General features: G+C 43.7%; 1 protein-coding gene across 1 annotated transcript in view; it reads left to right on the top strand.

The window, feature by feature from the left end:
* Nucleotides 1-18,600, top strand: part of LOC135574987 (collagen alpha-1(XIV) chain-like) — a 139,931-nt gene that overhangs the window by 41,394 nt on the left and 79,937 nt on the right. Inside the window, exon 10 of the mRNA XM_065027126.1 lies at nt 9,119-9,277. Within this exon, the coding sequence (XP_064883198.1) occupies nt 9,119-9,277 (159 nt within the window). The remainder of the gene's footprint in view (nt 1-9,118; nt 9,278-18,600) is intronic.

Here is an 18,600-nt window from a genome sequence, read left to right on the forward strand (position 1 = left end):
ATATCTACCTGAGGGTGATGTTATGTAACAGACTGAACTGTGATATCTATCTGAGGGTGATGTTATATCCAGACTACAGTAATGTAACAGACTGAACTGTGATATCTATCTGAGGGTGATGTTATGTAACAGACTGAACTGTGATATCTATCTGAGGGTGATGTTATATCCAGACTACAGTAATATGAACTGTGATATCTATCTGAGGGTGATGTTATATCCAGACTACAGTAATGTGAACTGTGATATCTACCTGAGGGTGATGTTATGTCCAGACTACAGTAATGTGACAGACTGAACTGTGGTATCTATCTGAGGGTCATGTTATATCCAGACTACAGTAATGTGAACTGTGATATCTATCTGAGGGTCATGTTATGTAACAGACTGAACTGTGATATCTACCTGAGGTGATGTTATATCCAGACTACAGTAATGTGAACTGTGATATCTACCTGAGGGTGATGTTATATACAGACTACAGTAATGTGAACTGTGATATCTATCTGAGGGTGATGTTATATCCAGACTACAGTAATGTAACAGACTGAACTGTGATATCTATCCTCCCATGCAGGGCTCAGCGGTATGCAGGGCTCAGTGGTATGCAGGGCTCAGTGGTATGCAGGGCTCAGCGGTATGCAGGGCTCAGTGGTATGCAGGGCTCAGTGGTATGCAGGGCTCCAGTGGTATGCAGGGCTCAGCGGTATGCAGGGCTCAGTGGTATGCAGGGCTCCAGCGGTATGCAGGGCTCAGCCGGTATGCAGGGCTCAGTGGTATGCAGGGCTCAGTGGTATGCAGGGCTCAGCGGTATGCAGGGCTCAGCGGTATGCAGGGCTCAGCGGTATGCAGGGCTCAGCGGTATGCAGGGCTCAGCGGTATGCAGGGCTCAGCGGTATGCAGGGCTCAGCGGTATACAGTATTCGTATAGGGGATGACGTGATGTCCTGAGTGTCTGTGACATTGTGAATTTATTTCTGTATTATGTGGGTTACTAGCTTCTCGTTTCTAGTTTATTAGCATAAGAATGCTTTGTTCAGTCTCCCAGTGTTTCTGAGGCAGAGGCATTGGTCCCTGTAATGTTTGATTTGGTAACTGGTATTAGGGACCACATTTCTCAGTCTGCTGCTGTGCTGTTAAGTCAAGGCAGCCAGGGTCTTAGTGTTTATCTGCCTGCCTTCCTCCATCTGAAACTCATTTACACAATCTAAATCCACTGGAACAGAGAATTGCCACTCTGAATATTGCTGACCCCAGAAATACTGTCCTGGGTTATTACAGTTTTTTTAAACAAAGCCCTCTCTCTGTTTCTCTCTCTCTCTGTTTCTCTCTCCTCTGTTTTCTCTCTCTCTCGCTTCTCTCTCTCTCTCTCTCTGTCTCTGTTTCTCTTTCTCTGTCTCAATTCAATTCAATTCAAAGAGCTTTATTTTCATGGGAACATTGTCAAAGCAAGTGAAATAGATAATAAACAAAAGTGAAATGAACAATAAAAAAAATGTGACAGTAAACATTACACATTACACAAAAAGTTACTCTCTCTGTGTGTGTGTCTGTCTCTGTCTCTGTGTCTCTCTCGGTCTCTCTGTCTCCTCTCTCTCTGTCTGTCTCTCTCTCTGTCTTTCTCTCTGTCTCTCTCTCTCTGTCTTTTCTGTCTCTCTCTGTCTTTCTCTCTGTCTCTCTGTCTCTCTGTCTCTCTCTGTCTCTGTCTCTCTCTCTCTCTCTTCTGTGTCTCTCTCTCTGTCTCTGTCTCTCTATGTCTCTGCCTCTCTCTCTCTCTCTCTCTCTCTCTCTCTGTCTTTCTCTCTGTCTCTGTCTTTCTCTCTGTCTCTCTGTCTCTCTCTCTCTCTGTCTCTGTCTCTCTCTCTCTCTCTCTCTTCTGTGTCTCTCTGTCTCTGTCTCTCTATGTCTCTGTCTCTCTATGTCTCTGTCTCTCTCTGTCTCTGTCTCTCTCTGTCTCTCTCTCTCTCTCTGTCTTTCTCTCTGTCTCTGTCTCTGTCTCTGTCTCTCTATGTCTCTGTCTCTCTCTGTCTCTGTATCTCTCTCTCTCTCTGTCTTTCTCTCTGTCTCTCTCTGTCTCTGTATCTCTCTCTCTCTCTGTCTTTCTCTCTGTCTCTCTCTGTCTCTGTCTCTCTCTGTCTCTCTCTCTGTCTTTCTCTCTGTCTCTCTCTGTCTCTGTATCTCTCTCTCTCTCTGTCTTTCTCTCTGTCTCTCTCTGTCTCTGTCTCTCTCTGTCTCCCTCTCTGATAACATTTCTGAGAATAAGGTTATTAGGATTTCTGCAGATTGTATAACTCAGCCCTTACTTAAAGGGGTAATCAGTAATTCAGTTCTCAGCCAACTTTAATGGCGGCGCTGCCACTTTTGCTATAAATCTTAGGGATGGGACTGGAAAAATGTATAATAAGTAACCCCTCTCAAATACTGAGATGTAAGATATGGATGCAAGGACTTTTCAAATGACCTTTGAACAGCAGTAACTGTTGCAGATTGCACCTTTAAGTATTGTAGGGTTGGGGTGGGGTGGGGGTCCAATTGGTATCATGGTAACAGCTAAAGTAGTCCATATCCTCTTTAAATGGCTAATGGGGGGAGGGGTTAAAAATGTGCTGATTCAGAACTCTCTCCTTCATGCATTTCTCTTCTAGAACATTTGGTGTCAAGGTGGCAATGTTTAGAATACTTTGAGATGGAGTCTGCTGATACAACAGCTTTTAATACCAGCATACATTACAGTAAAGCATGGCTAGTTTACATCTCACATAGTTGAGGTATTATCCAATAAAACTAGCTGAGGCAGAATCATTTAAACGATGGAAGTTGAAATAAAACTACGCCACCGTTGATGAATGGATGGGATTCTCATATTGGACTCTGTATTTAGTCTCTAAGACAAGAAGTCTACTGAAGCGTATTGTTTTCTACCACTCTGAAGTGATACCGTACTGAAGAAGTCTAATGAATCATATTGTTTTCTACCACTCTGAAGTGATACCGTCCTGAAGAAGTCTAATGAATCATATTGTTTTCTACCACCCTGAAGTGATACCGCACTGAAGAAATCTACTGAAGCGTATTGTTTTCTACCACTCTGAAGTGATACCGTACTGAAGAACTCTAATGAATCATATTGTTTTCTACCACTCTGAAGTGATACCGTACTGAAGAAGTCTAAAGAAGGATATAGTTTTCTACCACTCTGAAGTGATACCGTACTGACGAAGTCTAATGAATCATATTGTTTTCTACCACTCTGAAGTGATACCGTACTGAAGAAGTCTAATGAACCATATTGTTGTCTACCACTCTGAAGTGATACCGTACTGAAGAAGTCTAATGAATCGTATTGTTTTCTACCACTCTGAAGTGATACCGTACTGAAGAAGTCTAATGAATCATATTGTTTTCTACCACTCTGAAGTGATACCGTACTGAAGAAGTCTAATGAATCGTAGTGTTTTCTACCACTCTGAAGTGATACCGTACTGAAGAAGTCTAATGAATCATATTGTTTTCTACCACTCTGAAGTGATACCGTACTGAAGAAGTCTAATGAATCGTATTGTTTTCTACCACTCTGAAGTGATACCGTACTGAAGAAGTCTAATGAATCTTATTGTTTTCTACCACTCTGAAGTGATACCGTACTGAAGAAGTCTAATGAATCGTAGTGTTTTCTACCACTCTGAAGTGATACCGTACTGAAGAAGTCTAATGAATCATTGTTTTCTACCACTCTGAAGTGATACCGTACTGAAGAAGTCTAATGAATCATATTGTTTTCTACCACTCTGAAGTGATACCGTACTGAAGAAATCTAATGAAGGGTATTGTTTTCTACCACTCTGAAGTGATACCGTACTGAAGAAGTCTAATGAATCATATTGTTTTCTACCACTCTGAAGTGATACCGTACTGAAGAAATCTAATGAAGGGTATTGTTTTCTACCACTCTGAAGTGATACCGTACTGAAGAAGTCTAATGAATCGTATTGTTTTCTACCACTCTGAAGTGATACCGTACTGAAGAAGTCTAATGAATCATATTGTTTTCTACCACTCTGAAGTGATACCGTACTGACGAAGTCTAATGAATCATATTGTTTTCTACCACTCTGAAGTGATACCGTACTGAAGAAGTCTAATGAATCATATTGTTTTCTACCACTCTGAAGTGATACCGTACTGAAGAAGTCTAATGAATCATATTGTTTTCTACCACTCTGAAGTGATACCGTACTGACGAAGTCTAATGAATCATATTGTTTTCTACCACTCTGAAGTGATACCGTACCGAAGAAGTCTAATGAATCGTATTGTTTTCTACCACTCTGAAGTGATACCGTACTGAAGAAGTCTAATGAATCGTATTGTTTTCTACCACTCTGAAGTGATACCGTACTGAAGAAGTCTAATGAATCATATTGTTTTCTACCACTCTGAAGTGATACCGTACTGTACTCCATCAGTTTCCTGTTTTATTTCCTCTGTGAGTCATTGTCAGTCCCATAAAGTGGAGAAGGCTGTTTTGTAAGAGGATGTGAAATGCACTCTGCCTATCTGCTGTAATAGAAAACCCCATCAGTCCACACACGGTTAGAAAGCCAGAGATGAAAAACAGGGATATCTCAAATGGAAAAAGCAAGCAAACAAATGAAGCGCTGCATATTGCAGCAGTGAGGAGCGAGGAGGAACGGAGGGGATGTCAGTGACACTTGCCGTTCGCATTAAAAACACAGCTAGCGCGCTGGATGAAATAGGCTAATACATCATGTTGGCACTCGAATTATAACACAATTGATCAGAGGACCCATCTGACCCGCGGGACTGAGTGTGTGTGTGTGTCTCTCCTCTCCTCTCCTCTTTTTCTATCTCTCCTCTCTACTTCTTATTCTCCTCTCTTCGCCGTCCCTCCGTCCCTGTCCTGAATATCATCATCAAGGCCATGGGGTTCATCCTTTAAACTACCCTCCCTATTCATAGTCACTCTCAGACAGACAGACAGACACATCAACAGCAGAGATACTGTCCCCATGACGCTGGTCAGACTGTGAATAAACACTGTTTGATTAATGGGCTTTGTCCCAAATGAGCACCCTGTTCCCTATGTAGAGCCTCATTGGCTCTGGTCAAAAGCAGTGCACTATATAGGGAACTGTTTCAGATGCATCCCAGGCCTTGTGGATACAGTGGTCGTTGGAAGACTGTTGAACTTTTGTTGTTCGGACAAAACATTTTTTTTGGTTCAGGCAATTGGTGGTTTGAAAAATGGTTCTTTGTCTTGTAATTGTCTTTAGCTGAGAAGTAGGTTGATATGCTGTCTGTGTGTTGGGTTAAGTGTGCCTCTAAACCCACAACAGTAGTCCTGGGGTAGTGTCCCAAATGGCACCCTATTCCCTATTACAGTGTAATGGGCTCTGGTCAGAAGTAGTGCACTATATTGGGCATAGGGTGCCATTTGGAACTGAACCCTGGATCCAACCATATAACACAGGCAGGCAGACAGGCAGCTAGGCGTTGACACTCTCTGACATGTATAAACACAACCAGACCTAGTGAACTGGAGAAAATAGTTTCACTCCAAGAACCCATTAAAACGAGCGTATAGAGTATTACACACGTCACAGACCGGCCAAATGGTTTCTGTTTCTGACGCACAAATATCAACTCTGTCTAACTTCAGATTAGCCTCACCTTGTTACTGTGGGAGCTGAGATGTACTGTTTCCATGGAAATGTTTTGCTTGCATCTCAAATTGCACCCTATTCCTATGTAGTGCACTACTTTTGACCAGGGCTCATTTGGGTACTGGTCAAAAGTAGGGCACTATTTAGGGAATAGGGTACCATTTGGGGTGTGGTGATTATGATTGCAATTCTCACACCTGACAGACTTACGGTTGTAACTCCGCTTTGTACCCCTGGACAGCAGAGGAGCCTGTCTGGGAAACCTGTGATTTATTGTGAATTGTTACAGTACATTGTGACAAGGAGAAAGTTGATAGTTGCACATGGCAGGTAAATCTTGAAGTCATGTACGAGATACACTACCGGTCCAAAGTTTTACAACACCTTCTCATTCAAGGGTTTTTGTCACGAATGGAGGAGACCAAGGCGCAGCGTGAATTGAATACATATTATATTTTATTGAAGACGGACACTAAACAAACTACAAAAACAACAAAACAAACGTGACGCTATACTACAAACAGTGCAGACACAGGCAACTAGACATAGATGATAACCCACGAAATACCCAAAGAAGATGGCTGCCAAAATATGGTTCCCAATCAGAGACAACGATAAACACCTGCCTCTAATTGAGAACCAATCTAGGCAACCATAGACATATATAAACACCTAGATGATAAACAACCCCATAAACCTACAAGAACCCTAGACAGTACAAAAACACATTCATCACCCATGTCACACCCTGACCTAACCAAAACAATAAAGAAAACAAAGAATACTCAGGTCAGGGCATGACAGTTTTTCTTTATTTTGTACTATTTTCTACATTGTAGAATGATAGTGAAGACATCAAAACTATGACATAACACATATGGAAACATGTAGTACCTCAAAAAGTGTTAAACAAATCAAAATATATTTTATATTTGAGATTCTTCAAATAGCCACCCTTTTGCCTTGATGACAGCTTTGCACACTCTTGGCATTCTCTCAACCAGCTCGTTTAACACTTTTTGGGGGGTTACACTTTTTTTTGGTTCCTACATGATTCAATATGTGTTATTTCATAGTTTTGATGTCTTCACCCTTGAATGAGTAGGTGTTCTAAAACTTTTGACTCGTAGTGTATTTCTTGAGAAACAATTCCTTGAACAATGGTTTAAGGTGACTCAACCCAGAGATTTCCCTCAAAATGGACATTACACCCCTTTACTGTTTATTACGGGCAATAGTTCTCATTGGTTGGCCCCGCTCACAGCCAATTGATAGGCTTGTGACTAGAGGGAGTACAGCTACGGACGGATTTACCATTCAACTACCGCCCGCGTTTGGACCTGGACTTTGAAGCCAGAGAATGAGTCAGAGTTGCATTTCACTGTTACTTTTACAACAGATAACTGTACACTTTGAGTTAATACAACGGACTACTGTTTATGTTAATGAGGGTGCTGAGGACTTGATACGCCTTCTATGTTGTCCAATGACTGACTGTTTATTTTAATGAAAGTGCTGAGGACTTGATACGCCTGCTATATTGTCCAATGACTGACTGTTTATTTTAATGAAAGTGCTGAGGACTAGGTACGCCTGCTATATTGTCCAATGACTGACTGTTTATTTTAATGAAAGTGCTGAGGACTAGGTACGCCTGCTATATTGTCCAATGACTGACTGTTTATTTTAATGAAAGTGCTGAGGACTTGGTACGCCTGCTATATTGTCCAATGACTGACTGTTTATTTTAATGAAAGTGCTGAGGACTTGATACGCCTGCTATATTGTCCAATGACTGACTGTTTATTTTAATGAAAGTGCTGAGGACTTGGTACGCCTGCTATATTGTCCAATGACTGACTGTTTATTTTAATGAAAGTGCTGAGGACTTGGTACGCCTGCTATATTGTCCAATGACTGACTGTTTATTTTAATGAGAGTGCTGAGGACTTGATACGCCTGCTATATTGTCCAATGACTGACTGTTAGGAGACAGCATTTACTCTCTGGATGATAGTTATACCACAAAGCACCACATCCAAGGATCCGTTATAGGACCCTTATACAGTATGCTTGCTTGATTTATGAAGCATGTACGTAGGTTTTGTATGAAATATACTTCATTTAAAGTGTGACTGATAATACTGTAGTTTGTGTCAGTCTGTGTAAAACACAGTGTTCCATCTCCTCTCCCCACAGACTGATAATACTGTGGTTTGTGTCAGTCTGTGTAAAACACAGTGTTCCATCTCCTCTCCCCACAGACTGATAATACTGTGGTTTGTGTCAGTCTGTTTAAAACACAGTGTTCCATCTCCTCTCCCCACAGACTGATAATACTGTGGTTTGTGTCAGTCTGTGTAAAACACAGTGTTCCATCTCCTCTCCCCACAGACTGATAATACTGTGGTTTGTGTCAGTATGTTTAAAACACAGTGTTCCATCTCCTCTCCCCTCAGACTGATAATACTGTGGTTTGTGTCAGTCTGTGTAAAACACAGTGTTCCATCTCCTCTCCCCTCAGACTGATAATACTGTGGTTTGTGTCAGTCTGTTTAAAACACAGTGTTCCATCTCCTCTCCCCTCAGACTGATAATACTGTGGTTTGTGTCAGTCTGTGTAAAACACAGTGTTCCATCTCCTCTCCCCACAGACTGATAATACTGTGGTTTGTGTCAGTCTGTTTAAAACACAGTGTTCCATCTCCTCTCCCCACAGACTGATAATACTGTGGTTTGTGTCAGTCTGTGTAAAACACAGTGTTCCATCTCCTCTCCCCACAGACTGATAATACTGTGGTTTGTGTCAGTCTGTTTAAAACACAGTGTTCCATCTCCTCTCCCCACAGACTGATAATACTGTGGTTTGTGTCAGTCTGTGTAAAACACAGTGTTCCATCTCCTCTCCCCACAGACTGATAATACTGTGGTTTGTGTCAGTCTGTTTAAAACACAGTGTTCCATCTCCTCTCCCCACAGACTGATAATACTGTAGTTTGTGTCAGTCTGTTTAAAACACAGTGTTCCATCTCCTCTCCCCTCAGACTGATAATACTGTAGTTTGTGTCAGTCTGTGTAAAACACAGTGTTCCATCTCCTCTCCCCACAGACTGATAATACTGTGGTTTGTGTCAGTCTGTTTAAAACACAGTGTTCCATCTCCTCTCCCCACAGACTGATAATACTGTGGTTTGTGTCAGTCTGTTTAAAACACAGTGTTCCATCTCCTCTCCCCACAGACTGATAATACTGTGGTTTGTGTCAGTCTGTGTAAAACACAGTGTTCCATCTCCTCTCCCCTCAGACTGATAATACTGTGGTTTGTGTCAGTCTGTGTAAAACACAGTGTTCCATCTCCTCTCCCCACAGACTGATAATACTGTGGTTTGTGTCAGTCTGTGTAAAACACAGTGTTCCATCTCCTCTCCCCACAGCTCCACATGGCGATCAGTAAGACCACAGCCAGGGTGGTGGTTGACTGTAAGGTAGTGGGAGGAAAGCCCATCAACGCAGCTGGCAACATCAGTATAGACGGGGTGGAGGTACTGGGACGCATGGTACGATCCAGAGGGAAGAGAGACAACTCAGCTCCGGTAAGAATGATGGAGGAATCTACCACACCTGGTTCTGCTTACACAGTATCACTATAAGGTGTTAATGTTTGTGCTTTTACAAAAGTTGAAAAGCCTGAAACGTTAAGACAAGAAACAAGCATAGTTTGCAGGAGTTTCTTTTCATTTAAACTACTCCTAATCCTCAACCCTAAACCTAACTAGACATCGTCAACACACCTGCAAAGACAAGCAACCTCTAGATGTACAAGACATTTGACTTTCAAAGCATGACATGGGGTATTTCTCAATAAGCATACTACCGTGTTTCACACTCTCCTGCTGCATTCTCAGAGGATCTTCGTTCCTTCATATCTATCAGCTAGCTATGTATATGTGAAGCGAAATAATATAGCTAACCAGATAGTTTAACAGGAAAAAATAACTTAAAATAATGTTATGCAAGGTAGATGTCAATTCTTTGTGGCTAGCTAACAGTAGTAGCTAACAGTAGTAGCTAACAGTAGCAGCTAACAGCAGCAGCCAACAGTAGCAGCTAACAGTAGCAGCTAACAGTAGTAGCTAACAGTAGTAGCTAGCCAAGCCAGTTAGCCCTATTGACTTGCTATGGGCTTGCGATCTACGCACACTACAGTGGGTATTGTAGGCAGGTATACATGCCAAAATGAACCCAGCATGTATGTGTTATTATCGTATCAAGATAACATATTGTAGTCAGGCAACATGCGAGATGTGAATGGGCAATGTTTCATTCCGAAGTTGAAGTTTATTTTCACCCACTCAAATAATGGCCGCCATTGATTTCAATAAATATTGCGTAATTTTTTACGTGGTTGCGTCATCTTTCTGTGCCTACTTTCCATTGAAGCTTGCATCGATGCTTTAAAATATGTACAACCGGAGTACTGCATTCCAGAAGCTTCATTTCACATACTTTGATTTAAACCCATTCTCTGACTCTCCCATGCTCCAGTTTGCTCGGAGCACGGCGTGCGTACGCTCGGAGAGCGGTAGTATTCATTTAGAGAAACACAGAGTGTCAGGCTCTGCATCATTCTCTGAGCTGGCTGTCCTATAGACCTACAGCTTTCAGTCACACACCATACAGCCTCTATAATACCACCATACAGTCTCTATAACACCACCATACAGACTCTACAACAACACTATACATCCTCTATAACAACACCCTACAGCATCTATAACAACACCCTACAGCATCTATAACAACACCCTACAGCATCTATAACAACACCCTACAGCATCTATAACAACACCCTACAGCATCTATAACAACACCATACAGCATCTATAACAACACCATACAGCCTCTATAACAACACCATACAGCCTCTATAACACCACCATACAGCATCTATAACAACACCCTACAGCCTCTATAACAACACCATACAGCATCTATAACAACACCATACAGCCTCTATAACAACACAACAACACCATACAGCCTCTATAACACCACCATACAGCCTCTATAACACCACCATACAGCCTCTATAACAACACAACAACACCATACAGCCTCTATAACACCACCATACAGCCTCTATAACACCACCATACAGCCTCTATAACAACACCATACAGCATCTATAACAACACCATACAGCCTCTATAACAACACCCTACAGCATCTATAACAACACCATACAGACTCTATAACAACACCCTACAGCATCTATAACAACACCATACAGCCTCTATAACACCACCATACAGCCTCTATAACAACACCATACAGCCTCTATAACACCACCATACAGCCTCTATAACAACACCCTACACCCTCTATAACAACACCCTACAGCCTCTATAACAACACCACACCACCATACAGCATCTATAACAACACCCTACAGCCTCTATAACAACACCCTACAGCCTCTATAACAACACCATACAGCATCTATAACAACACCCTACAGCCTCTATAACACCACCATACAGCCTCTATAACAACACCATACAGCCTCTATAACACCACCATACAGCATCTATAACAACACCATACAGCCTCTATAACACCACCATACAGCCTCTATAACACCACCATACAGCCTCTATAACACCACAACAACATCATACAGCCTCTATAACACCACCATACAGCCTCTATAACACCACAACAACATCATACAGCCTCTATAACAACACAACACCACCATACAGCCTCTATAACACCACAACAACATCATACAGCCTCTATAACAACACCCTACAGCCTCTATAACAACACCATACAGCCTCTATAACACCACCCTACAGCCTCTATAACAACACAACAACACCATACAGCCTCTATAACACCACCACACCACCATACAGCCTCTATAACACCACCATACAGCCTCTATAACAACACCATACAGCCTCTATAACACCACCATACAGCCTCTATAACAACACCATACAGCCTCTATAACACCACCCTACAGCCTCTATAACACCACCATACAGCCTCTATAACACCACCATACAGCCTCTATAACACCACCATACAGCCTCTATAACAACACCATACAGCCTCTATAACAACACCATACAGCCTCTATAACACCACCCATACAGCCTCTATAACAACACCATACAGCCTCTATAACAACACCGCCATGCCTCTATAACACCACCATACAGCCTCTATCACCCCATGCAGCCTCTATAACAACACCATACAGCCTCTATAACACCACCATACAGCCTCTATAACACCACCATACAGCCTCTATAACAACACAACAACACCATACAGCCTCTATAACAACACCATACAGCCTCTATAACAACACCCTACAGCCTCTATAACACCACAACAACACCCATACAGCCTTATAACAGTTACAGCCTCTATAACACCACCCTGAGCTCTATAACAGACCAGTACATCCTCTATATGACACCCTACATCCTCTATAACAACACCATTACATCCTCTGTAACACCTCTATAACACCACAGCCTACAGCCTCTATAACAACATCTATAACAACACCATACAGCCCCCTCTATAACAACACCCTACAGCCTCTATAACACCACCATTACAGCCTCTATAATCCCATTAACACAGTCCTGTCCTCACTGGGATCAATGTGACCCAAGATGTCAGGACAGGAAATAAGATGAGGAGCATTCTTTGTTAGATGCATAATAGTTGCGTGATGATTTCTGTGCAGCTCTGAGGGTAGATGAATGGACTGCTTTGCAACTATGTGAGAATGTATTATTTAATTATTTCTGGAGACAGTCTGATGAAAAGAAAGTGCAAACAGCATTTTAAGGGAATTGGTGGAAAGACAGAAAAGTCTCCCGGGATGTTTGACAATTAATTCTCAGTTTATTGTCTGTGGTGAGGCTTTTCATATTTCCTCAGCAGTTTCATCTCATCGATGTGTAATTCCATAAGTAATACATTTCATTTATTTTAGCCTAGTGTTTAAAGGGATTCACTCTCTCAGTGAAAGTGCATTCCCACTGGGCACAGACCAATTCAACGTCTGGTTCAATGTAATTTCATTGAAATGACGTGGAAACAACGTTGATTCAACCGTGTGCCCAGTGGGGTTGTGTGTGCTCTCATTTACACAGCCTCATTGAGACAGACAGTCACCATTACACAGCCTGTTGAGTAGACAGACAGATGAGTCACCATTACACAGCCTGTTGAGCAGACAGTCACCATTACACAGCCTGTTGAGTAGACAGTGCCACAGAGCAGATGTCACCATTACACAGCCTGTTGAGCAGACAGACAGTTACCATTACACAGCCTGTTGAGTAGACAGTCACCATTACACAGCCTGTTGAGCAGACAGTCACCATTACACAGCCTGTTGAGTAGACAGACAGTCTCCCATTACACAGCCTGTTGAGCAGATAGTCACCATTACACAGCCTGTTGAGCAGATAGTCACCATTAAACAGCCTGTTGAGCAGACAGACAGTCACCATTACACAGCCTGTTGAGCAGACAGTCACCATTACACAGCCTATTTGGTGAACTGATCCTGTTGAGCCTGTTGAGCAGACAGTCACCATTACACAGCCTGTTGAGACAGTCACCATTACACAGCCTGCTGAGTAGACAGACAGTCACCATTACACAGCCTGTTGAGCAGACACCCACCATTACACAGCCCTGAGCAGATAGTCACCATTACACAGCCTGTTGAGTAGACAGTCACCATTACACAGCCTGTTGAGTAGACAGTCACCATTACACAGCCAGACACACATACAGCCTGAGCAGACAGACAGTCACCATTACAGCCTGTTGAGCAGACAGTCACCATTACACAGCCTGTAAGCAGACAGTCACCATTACACAGCCTGTTGAGTAGACAGTCACCATTACACAGCCTGTTGAGTAGACAGTCTCCATTACACAGCCTGTTGAGCAGACAGACAGTCACCATTACACAGCCTGTTGAGCAGACAGTCACCATTACACAGCCTGTTGAGCAGACAGTCACCCATTACACAGCCTGTTGATAGACAGTCACCATTACACAGCCTGTTGAGCAGATAGTCACCATTACAGCCTGTTGAGCAGACAGCAGTCACCATTACACAGCCTGTTGAGCAGACAGTCACCATTACACAGCCTGTTGGAGCAGACAGAGTCACCATTAACAGCCTGTTGACAGACAGTCTCCATTACACAGCCTGTTGAGCAGACAGTCACCATTACAGCCTGTTGAGCAGACAGAGTCAGCCATTACAGACACCAGCCTGTTGAGTAGACAGACAGTTACTCCATTACACAGCCTGTTGAGCAGACAGTCACCATTACACAGCCTGTTGAGTAGACAGACAGTCACCATTACACAGCCTGTTGAGTAGACAGACAGTCACCATTACACAGCCTGTTGAGTGATAGTCACCATTACACAGCCTGTTGAGCAGATGAATGGACCCCACCATTACACAGCCTGTTGAGCAGACAGTCACCTTTCATTATGTTGAGCAGACAGTCACCATTACACAGCCTGTTGAGTAGAAAGTGTTGAAACAGTCACCATTACACAGCCTGTTGAGCAGACAGACAGTCACCCATTACACAGCCTGTTGAGTAGACAGACAGTCACCATTACACAGCCTGTTGAGTAGACAGACAGTTACCATTACACAGCCTGGTGAGCTCACCATTACACAGCCTGCTGAGTAGACAGTCACCATCTCAGCCTGCTGATGGGAAGACCCATTAACAGCCTGTTGAGCAGATAGACAGTCACCATTACACAGCCTGTTGAGCAGACAGTCACCATTACACAGCCTGTTGAGCAGACAGTCACCATTACACAGCCTGTTGAGTAGACAGTCACCATTACACACAGCCTGTTGAGCAGATAGTCACCATTACACAGCCTGTCAGTCACCATTACACAGCCTGGTTGAGCAGATAGTCACCATTACACAGCCTGTTGAGCAGACAGACAGTCTGATTACACAGCCTGTTGAGCAGATAGTCACCATTACACAGCCTGTTGAGTAGACAGTCACCATTACACAGCCTGTTAGTGGACAGACAGTCACCATTACACAGCCTGTTGAGCAGACAGTCACCATTACACAGCCTGTTGAGCAGTCACCATTACACAGCCTGTTGAGCAGATAGTCACCATTACACAGCCTGTTGAGCAGACAGTCACCATTACACAGCCTGTTGAGTAGACAGTCACCATTACACAGCCTGTTGAGCAGTCACCATTACACAGCCTGTTGAGCAGATAGTCACCATTACACAGCCTGTTGAGCAGATGGTCACCATTACACAGCCTGTTGAGTAGACAGTCACCATTACACAGCCTGTTGAGCAGACAGACAGTCACCATTACACAGCCTGTTGAGTATACAGTCACCATTACACAGCCTGTTGAGCAGTCACCATTACACAGCCTGTTGAGCAGATAGTCACCATTACACAGCCTGCTGAGTAGACAGTCACCATTACACAGCCTGTTGAGCAGACAGAGTCACCATTACACAGCCTGTTGAGTAGACAGTCACCATTACACAGCCTGTTGAGCAGATAGTCACCATTACACAGCCTGTTTTGCAGACAGTCACCATTACACAGCCTGTTGAGCAGACAGACAGTCACCATTACACAGCCTGTTGAGCAGACAGTCACCATTACACAGCCTGTTGAGTAGATAGTCACCATTACACAGCCTGTTGAGCAGACAGAGTTCACCCATTACACAGCCTGTTGAGCAGTCACTCATTACACAGCCTGTTGAGCAGATAGTCACCATTACACAGCCTGTTGAGCAGACAGAGTCACCATTACACAGCCTGTTGAGTAGACAGTCTCCATTACACAGCCTGTTGAGCAGACAGACAGTCACCATTACACAGCCTGTTGAGCAGACAGTCACCATTACACAGCCTGTTGAGCAGACAGTCACCATTACACAGCCTGGTGAGTAGACAGTCACCATTACACAGCCTGTTGAGTAGACAGAGTCACCATGCACAGCCTGTTGAGCAGACAGTCACCATTACACAGCCTGTTGAGTAGACAGACAGTCACCATTACACAGCCTGTTGAGCAGACAGACAGTCACCATTACACAGCCTGTTGAGTAGACAGACAGTTACCATTTACAGCCTGTTGAGTAGACAGTCACCATTACACAGCCTGTTGAGCAGAGACAGTCACCATTACACAGCCTGCTGAGTAGACAGTCACCATTACACAGCCTGTTGAGCAGACAGACAGTCTCCATTACACAGCCTGTTGAGCAGATAGAGTCACCATTACACAGCCTGTTGAGCAGATAGTCACCATTAAACAGCCTGTTGAGCAGACAGTCACCATTACACAGCCTGTTGAGCAGACAGACAGTCACCATTACACAGCCTGTTGAGTAGACAGTCACCATTACACAGCCTGTTGAGTAGACAGTCTCCATTACACAGCCTGTTGAGCAGACAGACAGTCACCATTACACAGCCTGTTGAGCAGACAGTCACCATTACACAGCCTGTTGAGCAGACAGTCACCATTACACAGCCTGTTGAGTAGACAGTCACCATTACACAGCCTGTTGAGCAGATAGTCACCATTACACAGCCTGTTGAGCAGTCACCATTACACAGCCTGTTGAGCAGATAGTCACCATTACACAGCCTGTTGAGCAGACAGACAGTCACCATTACACAGCCTGTTGAGCAGATAGTCACCATTACACAGCCTGTTGAGTAGACAGTCACCATTACACAGCCTGTTGAGTAGACAGTCACCATTACACAGCCTGTTGAGCAGACAGACAGTCACCATTACACAGCCTGTTGAGTAGACAGTCACCATTACACAGCCTGTTGAGCAGTCACCATTACACAGCCTGTTGAGCAGATAGTCACCATTACACAGCCTGTTGAGCAGACAGTCACCATTACACAGCCTGTTGAGTAGACAGTCACCATTACACAGCCTGTTGAGCAGACCATTACACAGCCTGTTGAGCAGATAGTCACCATTACACAGCCTGTTGAGTAGACAGTCACCATTACACAGCCTGTTGAGCAGACAGACAGTCACCATTACACAGCCTGTTGAGTAGACAGTCACCATTACACAGCCTGTTGAGCAGTCACATTACACAGCCTGTTGAGCAGACAGTCACCATTACACAGCCTGTTGAGCAGACAGTCACCATTACACAGCCTGTTGAGCAGACAGAGTCACCATTACACAGCCTGTTGAGCACCATGTAATGAGCAGATAGTCACCATTACACAGCCTGTTTTGTAGACAGTCTCCATTACACAGCCTGTTGAGCAGACAGACAGTCACCATTACACAGCCTGTTGAGCAGACAGTCACCATTACACAGCCTGTTGAGTAGACAGTCACCATTACACAGCCTGTTGAGCAGATAGTCACCATTACACAGCCTGTTGAGCAGACCATTACACAGCCTCAGATAGTCACCATTACACAGCCTGTTGAGCAGACAGAGTCACCATTACAGCCTGTTGAGCAGACAGTCTCCATTACACAGCCTGTTGAGCAGACAGACAGTCACCATTACACAGCCTGTTGAGCAGACAGTCACCATTACACAGCCTGTTGAGCAGACAGTCACCATTACACAGCCTGTTGAGTAGACAGTCACCATTACACAGCCTGTTGAGTAGACAGATAGTCACCATTACACAGCCTGTTGGAGCAGTCACCATTACACAGCCTGTTGAGCAGATAGTCACCATTACACAGCCTGTTGAGCAGACAGACAGTCACCATTGGCACAGCCTGTTGAGCAGATAGTCACCATTACACAGCCTGTTGAGCAGACAGAGGTGTCATCATACCTCTTCACAGACCACGGTGTAGACCACGGTGTAGACCCACGTGTAGAATACTGTGTAGAACATTTTGTAGACCACGGTGTAGAACATTGTGTAGACCCACGGTGTAAACACTGTAGACAAGACCACGGTGTAGGACATTGTGAACATTGTGTAGACCACGGTGTGTAGAACACTGTGTAGAACATTGTGTAGACCACGGTGTAAGGGCATGCAGACACGGTGTAGAACATTGTAGAACATTGTGTAGACCACAGTGTAGCCCACTGTGTAGACTACAGTGTGACCACGGTGTAGAACATTGTTAGACCCATGGTGTAGAACCTGTGTGACCACAGGTGATATGTAGACCACAGTGTAGACCACGGTGTAAGACCACAGTGTAGACCACAGTGTAGACCACAGTGTAGACCACGAGGTGTAGATTACAGTGTAGAACACTGTGTAGACCATAAGTGTGTTGCAATGTCATGCCAATATGAACACTGTTCCACTGTGTAGACCACAGTGTAGAACATTGTTTAGACCACGGTGTAGACCACAGTATCTGACCACAGTGTAGACCACGGTGTAGACCACGGTGTAGAACTATGTATACCATAAGTGTGTTGCAATGTCATGCCAATATGAACTCTTTCTCTGTGTATTTGTTCTCTGTGTGTAACAATTCCAGATCCAGATGTTTGACATTATCGCAGACCAACAGTCCTGGGCCAGTCGAGACAAGTGCTGTGAGCTCCCTGGACTGGTAAACAACAACTGCCTTTTAACCAACCATTCAAACAACCAACAGACCAAAAATAAACAACCAACAGCAAACCAACAATAGCAGACCAACCAACTATTTAAACAACCAACCCCCAAACGTCCAGCCATTTAAACAACTAATCATTTAAGCGACCAACAGACCAACAACCAACAAACCAACAAACCAACAACCAACAGACCAACCAACTATTTAAACAACCAGCCATTTCAAACATCCAACCATTTAAACAACTAATCATTTA

Source organism: Oncorhynchus nerka, linkage group LG14 (genome assembly GCF_034236695.1).
Source record: "Oncorhynchus nerka isolate Pitt River linkage group LG14, Oner_Uvic_2.0, whole genome shotgun sequence".
In the NCBI taxonomy this organism is placed as follows: domain Eukaryota; kingdom Metazoa; phylum Chordata; class Actinopteri; order Salmoniformes; family Salmonidae; genus Oncorhynchus; species Oncorhynchus nerka.